The sequence below is a fragment of the Taurulus bubalis genome (assembly GCF_910589615.1).
Source record: "Taurulus bubalis genome assembly, chromosome: 13".
NCBI lineage: Eukaryota > Metazoa > Chordata > Actinopteri > Perciformes > Cottidae > Taurulus > Taurulus bubalis.
In genome coordinates, this window is record NC_136601.1 from 9,233,907 (window position 1) to 9,261,880 (window position 27,974).

Here is a 27,974-nt window from a genome sequence, read left to right on the forward strand (position 1 = left end):
GCATATTTGTGTTGAAATGAAAAAAGGGAACGTAATCGTTTAATACCCTCAGATTTGTGGTTGCTATTGTCATTGCTTGTTCTTCCTCTCTTGGGGATCAACCCACACACACACACACATGCACGCACACGCACACACACACACGCACACACACACACACACACACACACACACACCATGATGCATTGGCCGCTGCCCAGTGTTTCTTACAAAGTGAACCCAGCGGTGTTATTTTCATGCTGTTTCCAGCCTAATACCTCATTGCTGCTTTTTGTGTTTTCTTCCCAGTCTCTCTGCTGTGGTGCGCTTGTCTCGTCCGGACACACTATGTAATGCCACTATCCTGATTATTGAGGGAATGTTGCAGGCCTAATTGTGTCTGTGTTATCAGAAAATTGTAGTTGTGCAGACATGAGAGAATAAAGCCGCCTGTAGATTTTGTTTTCTGGCCACAACAGGCGGAAGATAAAGGGAAGAAAATGAATACAAAAAGCAGAAAAAGTCACCGTGCAGATAAACAGATATTTTGTGGCGGTCACCCAGGGTTCAGAACTTCTCAGTATGGACAGAGTGAATGAGAGTGAAAAGACTGCATTCGAGAGAAAGTGTGTGAAATGCCTGGCAGGTTTTCCACACATCCTGGAAAACTTGGAAAACAGTTTTTCGGTCATGAAAACACACAAATTGAGCAAAAAAGTCAAATGTCCTGGAAAATGTTGTGTTCTGGAAAACTTTTTAACTTTGTGAGCATTGTCTTGAAACGCGATACTGCATTGTTAATGTCAAATGGACCATACCTTGTTATAAGGTGTTCAACGCTTCACAATAAACATCTGCAGGTGTGTTCGCATTATGCTATGATCAATTTCTCATAATTACTTAGGATAGGCTTAGGATAAGAGATGATTTCATAGATAAGTCACAAGCATAGACTGCATGTCTTTCAAATGTTCCACAGAGCGGAACCTATTACTGTCTGGCTATATGGCGGCAATAGATAATCAGTGAAAATGTCCAGGAAAAGTCCTGGAAAATAATCTCTAGGAAAGAGTGGGAATCCTGCTTGGCCACATGGTCTGGTGGGAAATCCCCCCACTGAGCTGGGAGCCCAGTTGGATGAAATGTCTTATCTGCCGGCAGCAGGACTCTGTCCTTTAAGTAGGGCTGGGGAAAAGTCATTGTCCAGCCAACCAGCATCTCAACTGATCCGTGTTCCCTTTGACCTTTGCCACTGCTGCCACCGACACATGCCAAAATTTAGATTGTGTTAAATGTAAGATTGCTCATTTATATAATGTCTCTCGTGCGTGTGTGTGCGTGTGTGTGTTTGTTCCGTGCAAACCTTCCTTGCACAGTTGGGTTGACAGCGTTGTTCATAGGTCATGTTTGTATCATAAGGGAAAGGGTGAGGCGTGACATTTGGATCTACCTGACTGTTGACTGTCTTCTACCAATTCTTGTGGTATCTTTCCTTTCAACTAATCTAACCACTAATGAGCAGGAAATTAAGTTGTAACGCGGCTATCATACAGCATGATATGCTCTAATTGCTCAGATTGTATCTGTATTATTCTTTTTCACAAAGAGTATAAGGGCGCTCTAGTAATTTCCATTAATTACACACAAAGAATAAGTAATTAGATTTTTCATTATTACATTTTTTACTTTTTGTCTATGACTTTTATGGAAGTGTATGGGGGATATGTGTGTGTGTGTGTGTGTGTGTGTGTGTGTGTGTGTGTGTGTGTGTATGTGTTTGTGTCCTAATATATTTAAATTCATTGCCTCCCAAGAACAGTGTTGTCGACATTATGTGAAAAATTTGCACGGATGTTCCCTCGAAATCCACCCCGCAAAGCCCTCTGTCCATACAATACCTCCATCACACCAACAGAATGTGTTCTTGCATATCACTTTTGTGCCCACATGCAGTTATTTCTGTTTGCCCAACCTGGAAGATGTTGTTGTAAACCGTCATCTTTGTCACCTTGAAATATCAGGAAGGGATGAGGGAGTTTGAACATACTCTCTCATTTATTCTCATTCTCCCATGCAACACTATTTTATTCAGAACAGTGACATAAACAGTGATTTTAACATCATTGCTCTTCAGAAAGCTGTACGTAATAAGCAGATGATCAAATCCGTAGTTAAACGGAATTGGAGGGATTTGTTTCTCTGCACAGTTCTGCTGCAGTCTTGGTTTGTCACATGTTTGCTTCTCCTTAAAATAAGCTTTCAGAATAAGCTGATTGCAAAATCTGTGCTCTTCTTTAAATAACAGTAAGTGCTGCAATGAGTCCAGTGGGGTCATGATTTATTTTTGTTCATCCCTAAAAGGAAAACGCATTCAGACACAAAGCGTTGGATGACTTTCATACTTGGCGTCTAAAGGAATCAGTGTAACGTGCTAATCTCATGCTGTGATGAATGACACGGACTCGAGAGTAGTACTGTTCTTGCTTCACTTGCTAATTGTGCCTCTTGATCAGGCGACACTGGTAAGAGATATGAGAGTCGGGGAGACATTGTTTAGCAGAATGTGTATGTGTCTGAGTGAGACGGAGAGAGGCAGCAAGGCAGACGGAATGGAAGAGGCAGTAGCTATCAGCTATCTCCCAGCTCTGGCTTCCAGGCCAGACACATTGCAGCCATGTGGTTTTCCAGGAAGCTGACAAAGAAGCTGAATAATGTATCTATCAGTCTGCTTGAGTGTGCCGAGCACTGGGCACTGAGGAAGCTGCCAGCTTGTTATAGGCTCATTACAGGTGAAGATGACATGTGGAGGTGCCGCCGCCTTGGCATTGTCTCCCTGCCCTGCCCTCGGTAGAAAGCACAGCACTCTGTCACTCCCCATGGTACAGAGAAAGGGAGACAGAGGTGATGCAGGAGGAGGGAACGAGCACCAATGCTCCCCTAACCCCCCCCCAAAATGAAATTGACAGGCTCGCCGAAGTAATTGCTCCCAGCACTATTTTCTTTGGCAGGAAATACTGTTATCGGCAAATAGGGGATTCAATAAGCGTCAGGAGATGAGGCTCTAGGCTGTGGTCAAAAGGCTGTGTCTGTCCTCTACTGTTGAGGTTGTCTCCTGGTGCTCTATCTCTCTGCCCTGCCCTTTCTCCCCATACACCTTTCATGTCTTTGTGCCGAGCCCCTACTTTTTTTCTCAAATCTCCCTCACACTCCCACTGCTTCCTTCACGTTTCACGTCCTACTACTTCATCACACACCACCCACACAACAGCTCTCTCCCTCATCCCTTACTCCCTTCCTCTAGGGCCTCTTTTTGACTATTTTCTTCTGTTGACCATTTTTGTGAGCCTGAAGGAGGAAACTCTATTACCCTGTAGCCAGCAGGCAATGCCACCTCCCTCTAATCCTCAGATTGTTTCTCTGCTGCCAGTTTGGTGGTGTAATGTTGATATTACCCCCAAAGGATTCCATTGATTTGGGTTAGGGTCATGAAAAAGCAGTTCATGGTCAGAGTCTTTGGTTTCCTGAGGTCAGAGCAGGCGGTGAAACCAGAGCTCTAGTTTTTCTGGACATAGCGGTATGCCTGCTGGGAACTACCGAGAAGTGAGAAGATAAATACAAAGTGGGTGATGTGTTTTCCTCTCACTGCCCTGTGTATTATTGGAAGCAATGGCAGAAAAGAAAAGGCAGCCTCTTAATCGGCCATATCCAAACGGGAATCAAAATGATTTAAGAAGCGTGTTGTTAGTGCTTTTTGTTAGACAGTATATTCTCTTGCTATATTTGGGTCAACATTTATTTTTGTTCAGGTCTGATTACTGAGCCCAAATTACATACATTTACAGTTAAAGTTTGATCAATAACGTCTAAAGTTTCAGTTCAATTTGAACCCGAGTTCTCGCTCATGCTTGCGAGCTGTCCTTGACACGGCTGCCTCGGCCAAATGGCAGGGGATTGGCATTCAGACTGGCATGAAACCCAGCACTATGCCTTAAAGACATCTCACCTGCCATTATCTTTGAAACTTTATGCAGCACGGTGGTGACATATTGCCTCTCTACTGTCTACCCAACTGTGTTGTTTTGGCATTTGTTATTCATCGAAACCAATCCGATGCAGACAGCAGTGCATTTCTAAACCCCAGCCTTGGCTACAGCAAAAGCAGTTGGTGATTTGACTGCGATGCAACTGTGATTGCCTAAAGATAGACGATAAATACCAGTCGTTGTTTATCCTTTTCCCTCTACTTTCTGGAAGACAAAGGGCACTTACACATACTGTATGTTGTTCCTGCATTACTGGCATGATTGAATCGGGCACTTGCTCCAATCCGTTGTAGAAATAGTTCTGGTCCAACGCCTTCGGTCGGCCTTTGTCCAGGGAGTATTAGCTTCATATACTTAACTGAGTAGCACATTTGTTTCTTCATCTTATGACCTTATTTAAAGGTCCAATCATAATTTATTATCATTGTCCAAAAAAGGGTTAACATCAAAATGCAGTTGGCGGGAACTGCTAATTAATTTGTATCTGGTGATGATCTGATTTGGTTGCACATATCCTGTTTGAGAATTTCAAAATAAAGGAAGATCATTGGGCTGTGATTAAAAAGTGCTGGTGACCCTGAACTCTGTTCAGGAACAATTCTCCCACAAAATGACCATTAGTATATCAATCGACTCACCCTTTGTTACCTTGAATTCTTCAAGAAAACTTTATTTTCTTCCCATGACTAGGAGAACATTTTTGAGAACATTTTTCAAAAGTGAGTCAGACACGACTGACATTACTCCGTGCACTGATTTCAAGAGTGTTTAAAAAAAAGGAAGCACTGTCACTCAAGGAATTCAAAGCACATTGATGTACTTAAACAAGCAGAAGAGAGACAATGGTTGTGTTTACAATAAAGTTTTACATCACTGTCTAAGTTTAACCTTGAACTCAAAGTCCCAACATTTCCCCTCTGGGGTTTTGTTAAGTGTCTGAAATGTCTGTCTGTCTCTGCTCTGGTTAATTAAGCTTTCACATTCTGTAGGTCTACTCTTATCTTTTTTTTCTAAATCATTTTCTTCGTAAATATAAAAAATAAAAATATAAAAAATGTGTGAGGCAAACATGTGCAACAAAGAGTCTGTGGTAGGTAAAAAGTTGAAACGATCTTGATCGTAACGAGAAGGATTCTTCTCTCCCTACGGTCTGATAATTACCTTCAGTCAGATAAAAGCTAAGCCAGTCGCTCCCCCACATTCACACAACGGTGCTTGAGAAAAAGATGAATGGAATATAGATGAAGATGAACACGACAGAAACACAGAAATGCATTCATGGAAAAATAAAACTATAGTTTGGAACACTATAAAAGAAAGCATGCATAAAGATTTAATTTGGTTTGAGATTTGAAATGTGTTCATATCACAATAGCAGAACGCCATGGCAGATAATAACGATAGAAGAAATAATAATGGTTCAGCCATGGATAATAAAATAAATGGTGGAATTAAGTGCAGTGGCATTATTAGATCCTTGTTTTCATGCCCTACTCATAGATATACTGTGCTTCCATGTATTACATGTAAATGTGACACTAGCTGTAGAAGAGGCACCACTTGTACTACGGGTTAAAGGACCGTGGGCTTTACATCAGCCTGTATCAAATACACACTTGCACTCATTACTAACAATCAAACCATGAGCTCAGTTCACACCTAAAACACGTAGCTATTAGTAGCATGCTGTCGTTAGACCGCCTCTTCCAACAACAACACAAAACCAACAACAAAATGGTTCTTTCATGTTGAACGTGCATTGCAGGAGAGCAGCAGGCCTCTCTTTTCTCCAGATAAATGAGCGAGCTTATTACTTACCAAACTGCCTATTAGCACAGCTGAGCTGTGTGGGGAACCAGCCGTCCAGGGATGAACACAGTGTGGATGATTTGGTCTAGCAGTCCGGTTCAGGCATGTAAAGATTATTTTTCTGTGGTGTGTTTGCTCATTTTGTTTTGTAAAGTAACTCGGCTCAACCCCCCACCTGTAGTGTTGCTCATTTTGACAACAGAACCTGAAAATACTAAATGTAACACCTATTTGTTCTTGGAGCTTGTTCTGGGAGGAGAGCTAATGGAGTACAATTAATCTATTTCCATTTGTGTTCCGCAAAATGTATGTCGATTGCTGGATTGCATGGCAACAATGTCGGACCACGCATTCAATCACTCTGTAACTTTGGATTCAAGGCGGGGCTCAATTTAATGTACAATGTGTACTGCACTGTGTGCGGGGAGAGTGAGTGTGCAGATATACGTTTCCCTGTTGTGGTGTAATTGTGTGTATTGCTGCCAATAGGTAGTCTCATTGTGTACGCATCAGTGTAGCAACATGTCTCTAGAGCCCTGTGTGGAGATTAAACACAAGAATCCATTTCCTTCAAGCAGGAGGTGCTGCAGATAGAATGCAGAGGCTGCATTTGGCTCTCTGTGAAGAGAGACCATCATTAGAATATTGGCTCATTGAGAAAAAGAGAAATCGGCCAGCTCATCTCGAGACGCTCACTCATCCTTTTTCCGAAAACACAGACGTTTTGGCCAGATTTTCATCTTTGCGAGTCAAAACAAGTCTCAACAACAACACCTACCGAAAAAACAGAGAGGAAAACGAAGGTTTCTTCAGATTTTATCGGTCTTTAATCGTTCAGTAACCTTTCTAAGTATTTAAAGATGTTGATGGAAATCAAACATCGATGTCCTTCAACTGTGTTCACAACTTTATTTTGCTTTCGATGACCATTGTTGTCTTTAATGACATTACAAAGGTGTTTTAGTGCATGATGGTAGTCTAATAACTATCCTGTTGATATTTTGTTTTCAGGGAGGACTGAGGAACAGCAAGCATGAGTGCACACTTTCATCCCAAGAATATGTCCACGAGCTGCGTTCTGGCATCACGGAGGAGAAGCTGCTCAATTGCCTGGAGTCCCTCCGAGTGTCTCTCACGAGTAACCCTGTCAGGTTAGTCACTTTTTCACACACTCCAAACAAAGTGATATTCACAAAAATCTATCCTGACTTCACTGAAGAAGGCGTTGTCTATAGTAGAGCACAGCACAGTGAGTTTGACAAAAGCTCAGACTGATGATAAAGTGGAAGGACACACACACGCAAGCTCTTCTCATGCTATCAAGCTTTGTATTCCTGTTGAGCAGCATTTAAATATAAGACTAAGTTTAATGCAAGGTGTTGACTGCTGTCCATCTTAGTGTGATCTAAACACAATTTGGGGATGAAAATAGAGGATTAGAGTTATAAAAAAATGTCTTGGATATACATTCAGTCCCAGTTTATTAGGTACACATGGCGAGAATAATGCAATCTAATACAAAGATCCTGAAAAAATGCTCATTTTATTCATGAAGCTTGTAGTTTTTCCAAAACCTTTTGAGAATTGTTGATTTAACTATATGGGCATTGTCGAGGCTGCAGTTAAATTGCATTACATTATGCTGACAGGTGCTTCTATTATTTGATCTAATCCATTCATACAGGGTAGGCTATATAGCAGAAACATCCCTCTATGATCCAACAAGGTTTAACAGCATCCTCCAAAATGATCATACTGTTCAATCAACACCTCTTCGACAAAAACAGAACACTGTAACCTTTGTGAAGGTCACAGGATTGCAGGACTGTGTAGGTTTACCCAATACACTGAAAACCGGTTTACATGTACCTGCCTTACATGAATGCCTTCAAGATGAACAAGAGTTTCAAACACTTTACTCTTATTTTCTTTCTATTTCTTTGTCTATCCACCCTGTTGAGCCTTGATTGGCTCTCGAGTCATTCATTACGAGACCTCACTGATTTCTTTTTTTCAGGCTTGTCTTTTTACCCAAATTCTCTGCCTTCTCTCTTTAAATGGGATGTTCAATTTTAATTTGGTCCCACTATTGCAACGGAACCCTTAGCGACAGCAGATCCTTTAAATAATTTACCAGCCCGCTGTTGAGGAGATGTTTCTTAATGTGAATCAATGAATGGTGCATATTAAATGGTCATCGGATAAGTGGAATGCTTTTTTATGTTCACCCTGGATACAGAGAAAGGAGCTGCCAGCACGGCCCCGGAAGACATTTCATTTAATCTGTGTGCTACCACCAGTTTAACCGCTGCATCCCTGCATTAAGCAATTTTAGAGGAAACAAACCCACAAAGAGTTGTGCGCTTTAACTAAAAAGCACTACTCAAGACGCCCATTCATCTGTAGATACGGTGGACATTTTTGATTTATAGCTATACGCTCCTCTCCCGAAACAGGAGAGGAGAGGAAAGGACCCGAACAACGGGATCCACTTGACATGTTAGTTTGATTCATGATAAGTTTACAAAGATATTCAGTTGGCTTACAAGAAGACATTAGTGACGCACTCAGGAACCATAGTTAGCCGTATAATGTGCTAAGCTTAACACAGATGCACATTTATTATAAATAATGTTGTCCTGTGTTATGGAGAGCTCTGTGCATGTCCCTCGAGTGACTGCAGAGCTGTGAAGTCGGTCTCCAGTCTCCAGCAAGCTGTGGGGAGTCAAGTCAGCGTCTTCACTCAGAAAGGCCAACTGGTGCCGAGGGGACGTAAGTGAGGCCAGGCTTGCCCTGTGGACGTTTTCAAATGGCTGAACCTTTGACCAGCATCTAAGAGACCAGGGTTTTGTGGACCAGACGCCTCCTACGGATGGCAAGCTCCATGCAGGGAGAAAGCCACCTTTAGTTGTGTTTGTGCCGAGCTGGACTGTGCAAGTGTTGACTGAATCCGGCCCCCTGCTCATCTTTACGCCTCCCATTATTTCTCTCTTGGGTAAAGGGACTGATTGTTTTCTTGAAGCATGGATAAGGTTGCCCCTAATGAATATGAATGCACTTAATTGTCATGGATCACGACACACAGGAAATCCACATTTGGTTTGCTACTCCTCTGACTCCACTATGTTAATGTGACCTTTGTACGCTATGTTATAATATACTGAAAATCACCATGAAGTAGATGGCAGAGCATTCATGGTTGTTGTAATTTACACCTTAAAATTATGATCAGCTGCCTTGCTTTTGAATATTTATATTTTGGAGACTTCATTTTTTTATAATTTACCTTAAAGAAATTAGCTAAATCTTTCCTTATTATGCATGTATAAATATAGGTATACTGGTAATTGTTGCATTTACATGCTGCCTCATAACAGAGATGAACTCCCATCAGTCAAGATCTAGTTTTTCCACAGTGGAAAAGGCCAAACATACTTTGTCTAAGATTTTCTTGCCTGTGTTCAAACAATTTGGTGAAATACAGAGCACCATTTTAATGTTGGGCTTTGAAATTTGCAACCATTTTACAAGAATCAATCGGAAATTGTCGGAAATAACATTTATTTGGTGGACATTTCCGACATTTATGTGAACGAAATCAAAACCAGTCATTTGTTTTGTGCAACACTAAACTTAATCATTCTATACACTGCAAGGAGTGCCTCACATCAAATGCTATTTCACAGTTAGTGCTTACCATTGCTTTTTGTTATTCCTGTGATGTTTGGGCAGCCTGCTAATTTGCTCCCAGAGGCCTGTGTTTGTCTAATAGTTTAATTGGCTGGGCTGTGCACCTGTTTGGCAGCGCAGGTGGCCACAGGGCCAATGCGCTCAGGGCCTTATCTACCAGGCAGTTCCACACAGGTGTGTGGCATGCAGCCTTTGCAGATCCACCCACAGATGGCATTGCCTGGAGCATCGACTGCTTACTCTGTTTCCACTCTCTTCTCCTTAGCTGCCATGTTTTCCACTTCTCTTTCTGTCAGAATCTCCCCAGCCAATTATTTATCCTCTACTTCATTCTCCCCATTTTAATTCTGTCATTTGGATACTCTTTTCTTAATTTAAAAGTGTCAGATTGACTCGCCGCTTTTCATTAATTTCTTAATCCACTGACATGAAGTGAGATGCCAATTTACAGAAAATTACAACCCTCTTATTTTCTCATTTTGTGGAAGTGAAATCCTGCAGTGTTTCAGTATGGCCATTTTGTTCACACTCATTTCACAATGTATACTCTCTGTCTGGCAGAGAGGGAAACTGTGATACGATCCATGTCAAAATATATCACAAAGTCAATATCTTAATCGGCAAAACATTTATAGACATACTTTTATTTTTACAGTCACAATGCAAAACTCATCTACTATGTGTGTTTGAATTGTGTCTTTGCATGATAGTGCATACCTTACTTTTCCACTTTACTTGATAATTCAGTCTGATGCAGCTCTGAAGGGTGAAAGCACACTTCCTCTGATCTACCTCAGCTGCAGCTATTCCATGAATAGACTTTCCAACATAAAAATAGGAGACTGGTTTTGAGCAGCAGAGCACACATCCATGGCCCCAGCTTTTGAGTTCCCTATGTTTAGCCCTCAGCATTACACTATGACTCTGTCAAATCCCGGCAGTGACTTCCATATTAGATCTGCTAGCTCTCAGATCCCTAAGACATATTTAAGCAAAATTGAACTGGGCTCCCAACTTTTCATTATGTGAAATCTTCACGGTACAAGTCAGACATTTTCTCAGGGGCATTTTCTTGTGAGGTCTTTTTATGGAGGCGTAGACATTCGCTGACACCAGAGTTTCTCTCTGTGTCGGGATACTCAAGGTGTGGGTTGTTGTGATGATCTTGCTGCTCTGCCACACAGGGTGTCTCACAGTCTGAATCAGTCTCACCAGCTTTTCTCAGTTGAATGCTCGTAGCTGAGCACAGAGGGATGCATGGAACACTAGTAATGGGCTTTTTACGAGCTTTGAAGTTACTATGCCTGCTCACATAAAGCAGCTCGTCTTGTTGACTGTCTGTCCTAATGCACAGCTTGATAAAGCATTGAGCAACATACTGACAAACCCTTCTGTTCAACATGCCTGCCAAGTGTAGAGGTGGTGCTCCCTTTATAATGATTAGCAAAGCACTCTCTCATCTCGTGATCAAATTATATTATATTATATATATATATATATATATATATATATATATATATATATATCACATCAGTGTAATCATACTTTCTGATGTATAAAAATAGCAAATGCCAACTGGAAGGTGTACATATATTACTGTACATGATTGTCATTACATTTTATGTGTGTGGCACTTACTCGTACAATTGAAACCAAGACAATTAAAAGGTGTGAACAGAATCTCCTCCCTTGACACAAATGTATTTTATTAGTAGCACTAACTTCTACTCTTACAACCACCGACTCCTTCTCCCTCGGTCTCTTCTGTCCACTGTGTGCACAACAGCCAATCAACACTAGCACAAAGCAGCATATCCATCTGTTATTGTGACTGCTCGAAAAAATATGAGCATTTAAACGTCCCAGCGGCTGTATAAAACCCCTCTCGGCAGCTTAAGCCAGAAATCATGTCTGGCACAGGCACAAAGTGTGAATAGTGGCTCTTGATGCAACTGCAATGAGTTAACACTGCACTGATGAATGATACCTGTTGAGGACTTGGGTACATAGACATCAAGTGTGACACAGATTCTTCACAGAGATAAATAACTGTTTCGGCGCTGTCATTTTTGATCGCCGTCCCATCATCCACAATTGATTACCCTGGATAGTGCATTTGTAAGCACAAACAGAATCCATGTCAATTTGACTATTTTATATGTAGCATGAACAATTGTGATTAGTGGAGTTCGGTGGAGCAGGATACCTCAGGACACATGACAGTCTGCTGCCTTTGAAATGTCTGGATCAAGCACCATTTCTTCCCATCCCTTTGTAGTGTAATGGGAAAAAATATATCAATTACATTTTCCGGCCACGACAATCAAGATTTTAACATCTTACCGGAAGGGATGAGTAAGGGAGGAGGAGAGACACAAGATATCCAAAATCCTAACCTGTCAGGGCGATAAAATATGTCGTGGCTGTTAGACATGCGACAAAGAAGTAAAGCGGAGGGGGATGCTTTCCACTGGGGTAATTTTCTTTGCGCCAAGCTGTGGGACTCTACTCTCGAGACTCCCAGTGTTATTACGAACCACTCTCACCTTCCAGTCCTCAGTCACTTGTCAAGGTGAAACAAGACAGGGGAGATGAGGAAATTACATAATAACTTTGCAATGGTCTGTAGGCAAAGGCTTCGCTGGTCTTCGGTGTTTCCAAAAGTAACAGAAATGATTCACTTATTAGTGAATCCACACTCATTTTGTCTTTTATGTCTGAGGATGGTGCAATCATTCTCCTTTTATAGCATTCAAAGAGATTTATTTGACTGTTAAATTTGGCACAAATGTTATGACGCTGTTTCCAACAGACGTGACGAGCAGTCAGAAATGAGCAAGTTAACTAGTTTTTACCCTTGCGGCTGACTTCAGAGTTGACGTTCGCCCTTCTCCCTCAGAGGCAGTGGAAACGATTTTGGAGACATAAATGTCCTCAGTGCCTGGGTATATTTCAAGAGTGATGCCTATTTCATTTTATTACACCATCTGTTAACCTCCAAGATACCCATATCTGTTACCGCCCCGACGTGATACATACATAATTTAGAAACATTTGTTTCTAAATTTGGTGCCTATGATGCCTGTGCAGAAAACAATATATAATGCAGTGCATTTTTGACATGTATTTAAACAGTACAGGTTGACAAAATATCTGGTGTATATACGTACACAGTATATCCTCAAACATGTATGCAAACTTGAATTATCGTCTTCCTGTTTTTTGTACGTGGGACATAATCCTCTGACCTGAGCCCATATTTTGTAATTATTTTAAAAGTAGCCGTTCTTTCAAAGATGTGCTTTTCGCTGCATTTTCCTCTCTTTCTTAAAAGATGAAACTCATTTCTGCGGAAGCCAGACACATCATTCGATGAGTTTGTTTCATCAAGCTGCAACCCGCCCGTTGTTCTCGGGGTTTCTGTCCGCTGTCATCGAGCAGGAAGGACTGTTGTGCCTGAATGGTGTTGTTCGGGGGGTAATTAGAAACATCAAGTGGGGTTTTGCACTCCTTGGGGGTTCATTTCAAAGTGACTGGAGAGCATGGCGTTCTGTCAGCTGTCTGCACTTAGTAGTTGATTTAACTCTAATAGAGACTCCCCAATTGTTGCCTTCATTGAGTTTTGTGCACCTGTACACACACAGAAACACACCCGTGCAGCTTCAGTTCAACCAGGGAAAAGTGGAGCATTTGTTCATGTCTTAAGGCAGAGCTCCACTCTTTGTTAGAGCCCCGTTTTGGAATCAAGCTGTGACTCAAATACCATTAGAAGTGCAAAGTGCTCTTTTGGAGTACTGCACTGCTGCTGTGTCTGTGCTTGCTTGGTTACACCAGCAATCATATTCTTGGAGTGCTGACACCAGGAATATTTTCCTCAGACTGTGTTACTAGCTTTAGTACCGATATCAAACAGCGAAACTGCTCCTGTTGTCTCTGAGAACAGTTCTTTTTCAGTGGCTTAAATTATATTTATTTTTTATATTTGTCATGAAACATCAGTTGAAGAAAAAAAACACTCTTCAAAATCGATAGAGCAAATTACGTGTGTAAAGTTACAAAGAGAACTGGGACCATGTCATTGCTTTGCAAGTCACAAGTAAGTCTCAAGTCCTGAACCCTGAGTTTGGATTCCTCAACAAGTCATAAGCTTTTATCGAACGTAATGCCAATTGTTTGCAATTTTTACTTTTTTACCCACACGTTTTGCATTTTGTCATTTGTTTTTTTGTTGTTGACCAACACACAGCTTTTGTGCACAAGCAAAATGATCCTTGTTATCATTTTTTTCAACTGCTACTCAGGAGCTTAACGGTAGTTCTTCATGGTTGTGTCCTGCAACGTGATTTAGTGTTGCAGTTAGTTGATTCATGAAATTAACTGATTTGTAGCACACTTTGTTAATTGATAAACATTTTGTATCTATTGTGAGTATTATTTTCAAGCCAAACGCTCAAGTTCAAGTAATGTTAGAGCCATTGGTGTTAAAGTCCGAGTTGAGTTGCAGGTATTTTTTATTTTGTCAAGTCGAGTCTAAAGTCATCAATTTTGTGACTGGAGTCTGACTCGAGTCCAAGTAATGTGACTGGAGTCCACACCTCCGGTCGTTGTTGTCCAGCCACAACATATTACCTGCTGTGATGTATTATATTTAAGAACTGTGCAGGCCAGCAGGTGATGGAGACCTGAGATATTATCGGGACAGCTCCGTGCAGTGACATAGCACCTGTCACTTGGATGGAGAGAGAGTGCATGTTACCTGGTGTTACACGTGAAGGATAGCAGCTGCTCGTCGTCCTTCAAGGACAGCACAGGTCAATGCTTTTGGCTCTCTCTATATGTAACCTTGGTTCTACCATATGAGTCAACAATCTCTTAAATATTTAATGCACTTTTGTGTGAGGTGGAAGATTCGAAACCACAGTGGCAACAGTGTATGCTGGATTAAAGGATTTTTTAAGAAAACAAATATATTTGTTAATGCTTACAGGTTATAACTTATGTCTGTTTGTCTGTAAGGTTTCATGTAGTTTCATAACTATGACTTGGTATGAATTTGCGATCTGAGAGTCTGAAACGTAAAGTCACCAAGATGCACAGAATTAACAGCACACAAGTGAATGATTCAATTTTTTTTTCATCCATTCTGTGCTCCTGTGATTTTCTATTTTTGTTAAAACAGTTACAAAGACCACAACCTTTAATTCCCAAAATTGTTGGGACAAAATTAGATGTTAATCAAATAAATCAAAGCGCTAAAGGAAACATTCCAAGAGGAAAAAAAACAAAAGTTGCTCCTCTTAATAGCTTTTCCGTGAAACACATTCTTTTGTAATAAACAGAAACATATAGTAAATATTTTATATCCAATTTCTGCCATCTGATATGCCCTGTGCATTATTGTTATTTCAGCAGGCTATTAAATTGATCAGAGTATAATATAGCTCCATGTTTGGCGTGCTAAATCACTACGCAAGACAGTGGTGGTGCTCGGTTTCAAGCTATAATGTCCAGAGCTCTTTGCTCCGAGCTGTGGGCTTCATTTGGAACACTGCAGCACAGAATAGGTCAGTACTCACACAGAGGGACAGTTGTATGGCTTTGCCTGTAATACAATATGAAAGATATTGCACTTGCACAGAAGCTTTCAATAAAAAAGCTCCCCACCTAGCCATGATAAAATAATAACACCGGTCCATAGACTGAAATCAATGCGCAGACAAGCCATCTAAACACAAGAGCAGCCATCAGTCAAACACAGGGTGTGAGGGTGTCGGGCCTCTCGCTGTTCTTGCCGCTGTTGAGTCACTTACTGCGGCTGGCGATGCGCAGTAACATTTTGTCATGCATTAACATTTCTCTTGCCAAGTATTTGCAGAGCTCTAGAGTGTTTTCCACACCTTCTGCTGTGATAGTCTGTCGTCACTTTTATCGGTACACGGTGCTTAATACACTGGAACTACTTGTATTCTCTTGAGCAAGGCACTGCACACGGCCTGGAGTGGCACTACGGGGTTCCACGCTGTCCACTTCGGCAAAATGTAGCAAACTGCACGTGTGTGTGTGAGTGTGTGTGTGTGTGGTAGAAGTCATTCAAAGAAAAAGGTGCTGAGACGACATATACCGGTATATTAGCAACTGAAGTGCCAAAGCGGCTTATTTTGTTCCTGCTCTGTTTCTACGTTTCCGTGAAGCACCTTGAAGTACAGTTTGAAGTGAGCTTTGTGACAACTGAATATGATCGTTCTTTATTAAAGTCTCACTGCTGTATAGCTTGGAAACCCTGTAGTATATGAACATACACAGAACATACACAACATATACAGTCCACAGATGCCATTATGGTGGCTCAGTGCTTAGCGCTGTCCCCTCACAGCAGAGATAGCCATCTGGGGTGTTTCTGGAGTTGACAAGTTGTGGGTTTGCTCGAGATTTTCTCCGTCTCTCTGACTGTGTGTGTGTGTGTCCAGTGATAGACTGGTGACCTCTCCAGGTTGTAGCCTGCCTCTCGCGCAATGCAAGATGGTAAATTGAATGCATTGATGAATAGTTGCTCATGCATAAGTACATATGTTATGGCAGCACATCTCAGAAAGCCAGTAACGTTTTAGTCTTTTCAAGGAACAAATGCCCTTTGACAAGAAGACAGATGGTTCTTTCCCGGGAAGATATTTTGACTTTGTTGTCTCAAGTTAACAGAAAGTCCATTACATGATGGTCTTTCCAAGTGGCTAGAATGTTCTTCAGTGAACATGCATCTTGCCGGTACACGTGTGCTAAACTGTGAGATTTCCAATGCATACATTTGATAGCAGTTAGCATAACTGCAACATAATTGCATCCAGCCAGTAGAAATAACACTACATATAAAATAAGAAATTGCTCCCCAAAGGCCGCCCGTGAATTTATCATTTTGCCTGCGGAATATACATGATTGCAGAAAGTAACTCAATTTGGTGGCACTTCACTTGAGGATTATAGCCATCAATATTAGATGAACAAGTTATCCCCCAAGTTAATGAAATCCTCGGATGTGTGGCCACATTAGCAGAAGAGACTGATAAGGAACAGATGCGACTTCTTGTTCCGTCGATGTTGAAATGATACATTATATATTTTATTGTCATGTTTGACCAAACAACGCTTTAGCCCCCCCAACAATACGAGTCCCTGCTCTTTGTAAGCTAATGCTAATGATATGTTGAAATAAAGAAGACTGGTAGGCCAGCAGCTTGTTAAAGTGGGTGGTCACATAATTCCTACTACAAGAAAGAGGCCTAGTAGTAGTGTTGTTTTTTGAGTTATTACTTGTAATAGTAAGTTGTCCTCTGAGGCAGTGTCTCAGATGAACAGATAAATGGCATTGCAGAGCCTCAGGACAAACACTGGAGCAGGACCATAGCTCTTTTTTTGTGGTAACTTTGGGGACATTTAAAAGGCAAGCTGCAGAAGACCTAAGGGTATACGTGAGGGGACAGAAAATGATAGACAGTCTGGGATGTAGGGAGGAGTCAAAGCATTTAGTGCTTTAAAAACCTTGAGGAGGACGGCATTATGTTGCAACCTGCAGCAAGGCATACATTTTAGATGAGAAACTTTCTGCACGGACAATCCCAGTCCCGCTTTACTTTTTACGTCTATTCTGTTTCAATCCAACAAAAAATGAGAGAAGCTAGACATGAGCAGACAGCAGACAATTTACACAAACATCTGTTGCCAAATTTTCAATTTATATTCAGTTTTAATCAGTGCAACTTTTCTGTCAAAGGTAGTTATTAGTTAAACTTTCTGACATTTCTTTGTGAAACGGTGAAGAAACAACTTGTAGTAAAACATTTGTACTTGTGATGTTTTGCAAGATAAGACTTTTCATATTCATCTTCATCCAAGTTTTTAATTCTCCATGTAAGGATATTTGTTAATGAGGATGTAACAAAATGTTGTTCACTAAATGTGGCAGCACTCATTGTAGAGCTGAAAAAACAATGGATCGTAATATTTACAAAATCTCAACCAATTGGCTCTGTGAGAAGTGCAGAATGGGAGTTGGAGCGTTGTTTTGCATTTACTGTGGCTTGCTCTGACCACTGGAATGGTCTCTCAGTCTATTGGTCACAGCCAGTCAATAGATGGGTTCGCTGACTGGTGTGTGTGTGTGTGTGTGTGTGTGTGTGTGTGTGTGTGTGTGTGTGTGTGTGTGTGTGTGTGCGTGTGGGCGTGTGGGCGTGTGAGCTAATTTCCAAATCTACCAGATGTCCACTTTCTCAAATGTTCCTCCAGAGCCTCCCTTCTGCTCTGTTGTGGTCATCATGAGAATCACCATGAAGACATTCCTATGGTTACGTTTTTCTATTCTTAGTAGAGTTTTATGGAGATAAGGATCAGCCCTTTAAAACACGGATAATTTTTTATATCATTTTAGAGAGTCAATTATTAGCGTTTTACACCAAAAACAGAGAATAAAGAATGGGGGAAAAAAATAAAATAAAGGACGTTCATAACTATTCTTTATTTTAAAAAGTGTATCAAATCAAAGGGGAACACTACAAAATATATATTCTAAAATATAGCTGAATATTCAGCCAGCTGTTGCATTACTTGAAAGCACAGTGAGGACAGAATCCTCTCAACAAAGATATTCTCCTAAATTGAAGTGAGAATTTAGTCATATTTACAACATGAATAGATAATAAGATATCTGTTGAAAAGGATCGACATGTGTGGTGACATTATGCCTCACTTTAGTTTATAAAATGGTTAGAAATTAAATAAAATAAAACGTTATTTTGAAGGTACAGAGAAACATGCTATATATTATTCATGTCTGCTGTGATAACCATGAAGCGTAGCAGGACACGGTGATTCGGGAGAACCTCTACTTGTCCTTGCTTCAGAGGACAAAGTATTTCTTTCCGGTGCTGTTCACGTTGAGGTGACACCGCATTCCCAGAATCTTATATTGCACTTACACCGTGTAATGAACCATGATTCTCTTCATAATTATTGCTCCCATTTCTTTTTTTTCTGAAGACTGACATAACCATCAGGAGCACGAACAAAGACTGTGGATTTACTGATTTGTGCTCGCTCAGCTATTTTTTGTCCTTTCCCTCTTTGTGGTCCTGATGTCTCATTTACTCCTACCACCTCCGTATCACAAATGTGTATACATATATATGACTGTATTGTTATTCTGCTGTAAACAGTGCCAGTTCTTTCTTCTTTCATGGCCTTAAATTAGCTCAAAGCATGTCAGCATTCCAGTATGGAACGAAACATTCAAACTGGAAGGTCCATTATGTACAGACATTCATGCATCTGCGACATTATGGTGTTTTGTTTTTATTAAGAAAACCGATCATCATTATACACGACACTAAATATCAAAAACGTATAAAGTGGTTCAGCTTGTCTGTTAATGCAATTTGAGTAAGTGTAGGTTGGGGGTTGTCGCGTGTGCTAATTTAGTCACAGTTCAAAGAAATACCGCACCCCAACTTTGCCAGTTTCCTCAGGCTAATGCATCTCACCCCAATTGAGGGTTCCTTCCAAATCACTGAGTCAATACAAACGACTTTAATACTCAAACCATTATTATTTGAAATCATTGTCAAAAAAGCGGGTTCAATTCTTGACACATGCCCCATTAATGTAAGAAAATGGTTTCATGCATTTTACGTTATTGACAGTTAGGGGCCCTGAAAATAAGTAATGCTAATGACATAATCTGGCTGCGGCCACACGGTCCTGCCAACCCTGCTCCCGCCGCGCTCTGCTCCTGGCGTAGACAAACGGGCTCATCTGTACTGGATCATTTGCCCTCTCTTGATACGCTGTGGTTTATAGCCAATTATCTCTTGCAATCCATTATCGATTACAGTGTTATCTTTCTTGCATTGCTTAATCTTTTGGCACAGGAACACAGCAGCTCACAGGGGGAGGGGGGCCTGGAAACAAACTGCTTAGCGATGGGAACACTAGTTAAGATGGATGGATGTTAATGTGCTTGTAGATGAGTACAGTTTAAATTCAAACTCATTCAGAGCGCTTGCAGTATCAGGGAGGGCATGATATGTTTTATTTGCAGCTCCCCCTGTTTTAAACTGCAAGTCAATGTATCCAAGTGAGTGTAAAACCTTTGATATCAGTCTGAATTACTTATTTATTTTGAGGTTAGTACAATATTTCTTGTGTTTGCTTCCTTCTGTGAATCATTTTTTAATGAATATTGAGTAACTGTTTTTCTTTGTGTGTCTGTGTCTTCTTTCTAGTTGGGTTAATAACTTCGGTCAAGACGGTCTCGGTCTTCTACTGGATGCTTTGGAGAAGCTGTTGGACAAGAAACAGTAAGTGATCCCCGATGATACCCTATCTCTGTGTATGTGTTTAATAGGACCGGGTTGTGTTCATATAATCACAACTTCCTTTTCATTGTTTTGTTTTTTTCAGGCAAGAGAATATTGATAAGCGGAACCAGCACAAACTTATCCAGTGCTTGAAGGCTTTCATGAACAATAAGGTTTGTATAGTAGTGGGGCTACTTTTTGGGCACTAATATTAAACATCTCAGACATGTCTAATTGGAGCTTGGGTGGCCAGGACTCAAAGCCTGATTTGAATCTGGATTACGACAAGCCGAGGATTGAGGCACAGACAAGTGAAGCTCGTTGTTTCATTTCAAGGCAACAGTCTCAAATCTTTGAATTATCCTTTTTGGGAAGGTCTTGCTCATTTCTCAAAAGTGGCACAAATTTCAAGGATAGACCGACTCTTTGGTGTTGCTTCTGTCAGAATTAATCCCTGAATGTGGTCATCTCTGCCCATTCCTTCAGTGGTGGAGACTATAAGTATTTGTCCCTATAGTCCTGTCCTGAATTGAATTAATTCATCATCCTCTCCATTCTCTCCCATGGCCTCGTTGTCCCTCCTTAAAAGAAAATTAAGGCTAACTATAAATTACATATATTAGCTTCTTTTTATAATTAATGTCTCACTTGAAGTGAAAGTTCTCCATACATGCAAATGCTCTCATTAATGTATACTCAATGGACCTCTTCTGTTTCCTACCTCCTCCCTTCCGTGTCTCACAGTATGGACTGCAAAGGATCTTGGGAGATGAGCGGAGCCTGCTGCTGTTGGCACGAGCAATTGACCCCAAACAGACCAGCATGATGACCGAGACTGTCAAAATTCTTTCTGCTTTCTGTATTATTGGAGAGGAAAATATGTAAGTCAAATTATCTGATAATCTGTCACATTCGTTGTCACACATCTTGCTTTTGCACACATTCTCATGCATCTTGCATACCATTAAACATCTCTAGATAGGCTGTCATATGCCCGCCCACTCAACATTAAATTATGTCCCAAGAATGCTAAGTAAAATAAAGATTATGTCACAGTTCTCATTATGTAATTGACAGGTTTTAAAATATCCTCCATTAAGATTTACTGCTGCCCCGAGAAAATAGATGTGAATAGAAATCCAGTTGTGATGTCCAGAGTATGAAAAAAGGACAAATCTAAACTAGAAATAAAAACAATCCTCCAATTTCTCAGGGAAAAAACTGGCTGAGCTTTCAGTGGCATCAAAATATTTGCACATTAAACTGAAACTATATGCATGGCTTTTTTCCCACTTAACGAAGGGTATTTATTTTTTAATTTGGATTACCTGACCCTTTAAGGGGCCCTTTTACTCACCCTTTAAAAGGGCCGTTCAACCTAAAATCAAAAATACTTAATTCAAGTCTTACCTGTAGTGCTTTTTTTATCAATCTAGATTGTTTTGGTGTGAGTTGCCTAGTTTTGTAGATATCGACTATAAGGAAGTCAGCCTTCTCTCAAATAATATAAGACTACATGGCACTCGGCTTATGGTGCTAAAAAAAACGCAAAAACAATACATTTGAAAAATGCATGACACCTTTCATGCTTCATACCAAGCTGGGTGCCATAAAGTCCCATTATATTCAAGAGAAGGCGGAAGAAGATTAATCAATAGCACGAAGGAAAAATATATATTTTTGATTTTGAGGTGTACTGTCCCTTTAAATACTTTTGCCTAACCTCTTTCATTTAAAGTGGCAAGCAAGTTTTTTTTTAGTATTCAAAATTGAGTCAGGCACATATTTCCTTATCTTTCACAGTAAATCACAGCTGATATAAAAACAGCACAACAGCAATTCAAAATCCTGACTGATGACAGAAAAAAAAATATAACAATGAAAGAGATATGCTCCATCACTACTGTGGGTAAACGCTCAATGATGTTTAGCGAGAGAAAGGAGATGGCTGTTTCTTGTAAACAAAAAAAAATCCCTATTGCTTCAATCTTCTCCCACTGGGTGACAAGCGCTCAGACAGAGATTGCATTGCATGCATACATGGTTACCCACTGTGAGCATATCCTGCATTTACAGACAACCTCAGACAGTATAGACATTTGTTCGGTCAGATGATGCAGTTTAGTCTGTTTAATGTTGAACTACTCAGTGTAGTTTGCCACGGACACACAACCTGGCTGACAGCTTGTAAATTGGATTTAGGGGAGTGTTTTTTATTGTTTCCCACAGGGCCAGACTAGAATAACAATAGCACTTCAAAGTCAGTCTGTATGCAGTGTTAGAAATAAACAAACCCACAAATTGTGTTGGAGGAGCTGAGACCATCCAGATCGGACGTTATGCATGTGGCACCGGGACTCTGCATGTTTTACAGAATATCAAGGAATTTAACATTCATTTGATCCAATTAATATTATTTAAAATGATTCCCTTCAAGAGCATTCTTTTTTTATTGGTCTACTTGGATTCAGTTAAACAATGTAAATCACAATTATACCCCCCAAAAAATGTATAACCAATAAACACAGATGTTTACTCTCCTCATGCACTACATATTTTTCTATAAAAACAATTTTCAATCATTACATATTTGATTTAATACTGTTAATTACAGTCCCCACGATAACACTCTGACACAGAACAGCTGCTTGCGTACAAACACACACACACACACACACACACACACACACACACAACCATATTTAAGTAGATACATGGTGTATAGATAGTACAAATATCTCTCTCTCTCTCTCCCTCCATTCTCAAAGTATTTACGAATAGTTTGAAGTAAACATCCAAATCTCTGCCATGATCATAGCCCTGCATTAAAATGTACCTATCCTGTAGAAATGACAGCCAAAATAGCTGAGGCCTGACTTTCTTGCTCAGAAACTTCTCTGCCAACCAATGTTGTGACGCTGGCTCATGTTCAACACCCACTTCAGCTGACAGCATCAAAAGGGAACAAGACAAGTTAAGCAGATCTATCTCGCCTGTTTTGAAGCGCCGTCTGAACTGGCTTTAAAGCTACTCAGTATGCAGCTCCCCATGCTTGTCTGTGACTCTGTAACCCCTATCACAGAGCATGGCCGTTCCATTTATCTCTTTGTCAAGCTTACTCCACACATACAGTCCTCTCCTATTTTGTCATCCTGAAAGTGTTATTTTTTTTGTCGGGTTGATATAAGGTAATACAAATGGCACCGGCAAGACGTTGTGGCTTGTGTGAGGAAAACCTCTGCACGTGTATACATTGGTTCATCCCTACGGCTGACAGCTAGTGTGACCGTTTATTTATTTCTTCATTTATTTATTGGATCAGCGAACTTGTGCATTAAGCTAAGAGCTCTTTGTACCCACGGGAGTAAGAAGGTTTCAGCACAGGGGATTAAGCTCTTCAGTTTTGTAATTTATGAAGACAAAATAGCAAATGTGGCCTTGCAGTGAAAGAGAGACCACCAGTAGCCAATTATTATGTATGCATGTTGTAATTCAGTGTTTACACAAGTGCTCAGAAGACATCAATTTACTGAAATGTGTGTGTTTGTATATGCAGCACATCATTTTTCTTTCATTCACATTTAGAGGGTGAAATTGTACAACGTGCTATTTAGATGAGCTGCCTTGAGCCCTTGCAAAGACTCCATTTGCTTACCTTCTCAATAGGTATATTTGCACATTAGTTTGTTCCCTGCTTATAATTTGCACCCTTTCTCACCCAGCCAAATAAACTCTACCGCAATTGCTTTGACGACTGAACATTTGCAGTAAAACCCTGTTTTTGTCTGGCATCACCTTAGCAACAAGCATGATGAGGTCAAAATGGGATACTGCGGCCATAATAGAGTGGGTTGCAATCAAAGAGAAGGAAACCAGTAGCATTTGTCAGGGTGACCAAAGACTGGCCGAGCAAATGTCCACACCAACACACACAAGGGAAGATAAGATACATGGTGTTCGAGCTGGAAATTGTGAGTAAATGTTCTGTCAGTGAGGTGATAAAAGCATTTGTTGACTTTTGTGCTGTGCCGTCTCCCTGTTTTCTTCCAGCCTGGATAAGATTCTAGCTGCCATGACAATTGCTGCAGAGAGGAACAATAAAGAGAGATTTGCTTCAATTGTGGAGGGACTGGAGAACCACGAAGCCCAGCAACTCCAGGTTAGGAAACACACGGAGAAAGAAGTTAACGCTGATATTCATCATGCATTCATAGCTGCTTTTTTCTTAGAAGATTTCTTTTAAAGGATAAAAGTGACACTGATGGTTCAGTCGCAAATACAGTTACCACTGTTACTCCATGGTACTTTGAATACTGTGTTGTTCTGTACTACAGTATACGATTCAGGATGCCTCTAACAGTCACACAGACTGATTGATACGACCCAAACTTAAAAAGAAGCAAGCGACTTATAAACAAAAGGGCAGAAGACCAGCTCAGTCTATTTTCAGGACTGAAAGTGACATTTGGGGCCCTTTGGGCCTCAGCTGTCCTCATACATGTGTTTTTCTCTGCTTCTCTTACTGTCTTTGGGTCCACTTGTCAACCCCTCTACACCTCTTGCACATGATGGGATGTGATCACTGGTCTATTGGAATGCCCCAGTAGCTCCATCCCCACTGCTTTAATCAGAAACGCCTGCTTCATTGAGAACCGCTGCTGAATTTTATGAACCCCAGAAAATACTGTTTAAGAAAGCACAGTTGTTGAATTCCTCTCAGCCTTTTGTCTTTCTTCTCTCTTCCTCACATTTTCTCCTCCTCTCACTATCTTGCTCATGTTTTCTCACATCTTACAAATACTCCCTTGCTTTTTTTCTATGGCGCTGTCAAGTTGGGTCTCCGAGGACTTGATGTGAAAGGGCAACTAAAGCACCAGACTGCTCTTCGTTTTCACTACTTTTCTCTAGCAGCATGAAAGACTACACAACAGCAATAAAAACACCGCTTAAAACATGCTTTTGTGAAACCAAAAGCAGGGAATTACTTAAGGAATTACTTTTTTAACGGCATGGATTGTGAAGTCATGAAGGAAAAGTCATGAAGGAAACTGATGAGGCGGGTGGTGGAAGTGAAAGTAGATATTCTTTTATTAGGAGGTTGTTGTCTTTCCCTTAAATTTTGCGGTTAATGAAATGAAGCTCTGCTAATTGTGAAGTGAATTAAAATGCTTTGCTGATGCAGGGGGTTCAAGGAAATTAATAGACTTTTTTTTTATCCAAAACCTGTGAAGGGCTGTAGAAGTAGACTTAGCTAATGTGATTAAAATGTGTTTTGCCGTAGTTCCGGTTGTACTTGTCGCTGAGCACAAGAGAAACTCAGCATTTCAACTTAAAAAACGTCCCAGCCGTGCCGCTTTTAATTCCGATGTTTGGAGCCCCCCCCTCCCACCCCTACACACACACACACACACACACACACACTGCAGCTCTCCAAACCTAATCCGAATAATGCCCCCACCCACAACACAACCACTTCCCACTCCACGGTACATGACTGAGGTGTGTTTGAGGTGCTCGATCTAAGTATCAATCTCTGTGCAGAAGAAGAGAAAGAATTTTTCATGAGCTCCATGGCTTTCTTCACTTTCATGAATTCTGTGAAGATTTGGTGGAGTTTCTTGAATCTGGCCTCTGGTGGATACAGTAAAATGTCAGGCTCATGCAGAGAGGCTCTCACACTTTAGTGGAACATGGAGAAGTGCTCTGGTGCCTGGCTCTCGTGCAACATTGCCGATGGCGGCGCATCCCTTTCTGCAACACGTTTGTGCTTACCCAAAGGAATATGCAGCATCATTCCCTACATTTAAGGAACCAAAAGTGACCTGAAAGCATTTTAAGGTAGCTTTTGTTCTGCCTGTCAGCAAACAAAAACTCCAATAACTTTTTATATATTTCAGTAAAAAAAAATGTTTAAGGGGCAAAGCTAGACAACAAGTGAAAATAAAGTATTTAATAGCTTGTATGCAGATGACATAACATAAGGGGATCTGCATTTGTAGGTTGAGATGTTTGAACAATGTTAACCAAGAACAATATCAAAGCTGTTCCAGGAAACCACACAGAACCAGCATTGTAGTGGCTTTTATTAATAACAGATATGAGCCAACAGTACAGGGTCAAGGTTTCAGGAGACAATTTTTCACATCGTCCATGGGAATCCTTTAGCCTGCTATCGATTGTCTGTCCAAGAAAACCTGCCTTATCCATGGCTTGCTCCCCTGAAACACCTTACTGCTCATTATATTTCACCAGTGATTTCCTCTTAACCCCCTCATCCATCCAACACACACACACATGTACACACACACACACAAACACACACACACACACACACACACACACACACACACACACACACACACACACATTGAGGCTTTTTCCTGCCCAATAAATCCATTAATAATGCATAATGCACATTGAGACTCGCCTGGCCTGTACTTTCTCTCTCTCTCTCCTTTTCTCCCCTCCTCGTTGCAATCTCTTTCCTTTAGTTTTCAAAATAAATCTTATATTGATATGTTTGGCAAGAAAAATCAAATTTTTTTGGTCTCATTTCTCATTTGTTATTTCTTTCTCTGTCATTTCATCTGTGTACCCCACAGGTTGCTTGCATGCAGCTGATCAATGCCCTGGTCACCTCCCCTGACGACCTGGACTTCCGGATACATCTACGCAATGAGTTCTTAAGATGCGGCCTCAAGAAGATCCTGCCTGTGAGTTATCAAGCTATCTCACAGCACGTCGTTCACAAATTCAAGTTCTGGCCCCGACTTTGTGAAAGAGATCGTGGCCCAAATATCAAATTGTTCCTTTATCACAGGAAATCCAAGCAATGAATTCGGTCAGTTCTGTCAAAATTCGGGTCATGAGCACAGCCCGACATTGCTGTGGCTGTTCTGTTAGAACCATGCACTTTGTCTTACCTCTTGCTCTTGAGTAAAGCCCACCAAACAGAATTAAAGCTTTACAGCATGGCACATTACAGCTGCAATGTATGCTGGTTAAATGCCCAACCTTGGAAATAGCACAATTTCGTCGACTGTAATTAACAGATGGCTTCACAGCATTTTCAGCCGTGCATTCACTTTGAAATGAATGTGCTATTTATATAATTGTGTATAGATAAAACAATCCGGCTTCAAAGCAAATAACACAGGTATCACATGACACAAGTGACATAAATAAGAATAGCCTTAATTATTATGAATGCAATTAGTCGTAGTGGTGGTATAATTAGTCGTTGTAGCTTGTGTCAAGTGTGATGCAGTGCCAGCACCTCATCACACAGGTCGTCCTGGCATCATTATCAGCAGGCCTACACATCTTCGCGTGAGGCGAGGGCAGACGGGCTCCAACTCATCACTCAAGCTCTCATTTGTAGCGAGTGGGGTGAACGTGTCACCGAGCCAGTTGTTAATAAGTCATCCCAGCTGCTCCCGTTGATTATTAGTGTCATTACTTTAATTATCTTCAATTCTGCCCCCCGATTTGAAAGAGCCTCAGTGTACAGTCATTTATGAATGCCACGTTCGGTGCTTTTAATGCCCGCATTCAAGCTGACACTCGTTCATGTAATTATGAGTTATGCTCAAGAGCCAGTGTAGCTGTTGGCAAAGAAAAAGTGAACTGTGCTGAAAAAAAGAGTCACAATTTGTTTTGTTCTTATAGTCCTTGACACATGTATTTGGCCCTTCCCTTCTCCTTCCCCCTTATTTGGTGGCATTGTGCACCTCCCTCCCTCTGTTGCCCAAGACAGATGGTGCACCCGAAAAAAATCCCAGTGCAGGTTGATTGATACCTGCAGAAATTGGGTTACATTTGGCCCTGTCTCCGTCTGTAAACTCCACTGCCGGTGATTCATAGAGAGGTGGTAAAGAGCACTGCCGTAGCCCCTTGTGGCTGGAACAGGTGTACAGGAATGGGTACTGCCTGGAATACCTAGTGAGAGGGTTCAGGGCGTCTCGGTTCACAGTTTTACAGCTGGAACAGGAAAACTAATATTCTAAGATTACAGTTGTTTTTACAATAGGCCTGCTTATCAGTTACACATGCAAAATTCCACAACACCAACACGAGAGTAATACATTCTTAAACGCTGTGTCTAAGTTAT

General features: G+C 40.9%; 1 protein-coding gene across 1 annotated transcript in view; it reads left to right on the forward strand.

The window, feature by feature from the left end:
- diaph2 (diaphanous-related formin 2) overlaps positions 1-27,974 on the forward strand; it is a gene marked incomplete at both ends in the record, with an annotated part of 346,857 nt that overhangs the window by 88,043 nt on the left and 230,840 nt on the right. Inside the window, 6 exons of the mRNA XM_079228942.1 lie at positions 6,843-6,982; positions 19,790-19,864; positions 19,968-20,037; positions 20,609-20,745; positions 23,915-24,023; positions 26,467-26,577. Of these exons, the coding sequence (XP_079085068.1) occupies positions 6,843-6,982; positions 19,790-19,864; positions 19,968-20,037; positions 20,609-20,745; positions 23,915-24,023; positions 26,467-26,577 (642 nt within the window). The remainder of the gene's footprint in view (positions 1-6,842; positions 6,983-19,789; positions 19,865-19,967; positions 20,038-20,608; positions 20,746-23,914; positions 24,024-26,466; positions 26,578-27,974) is intronic.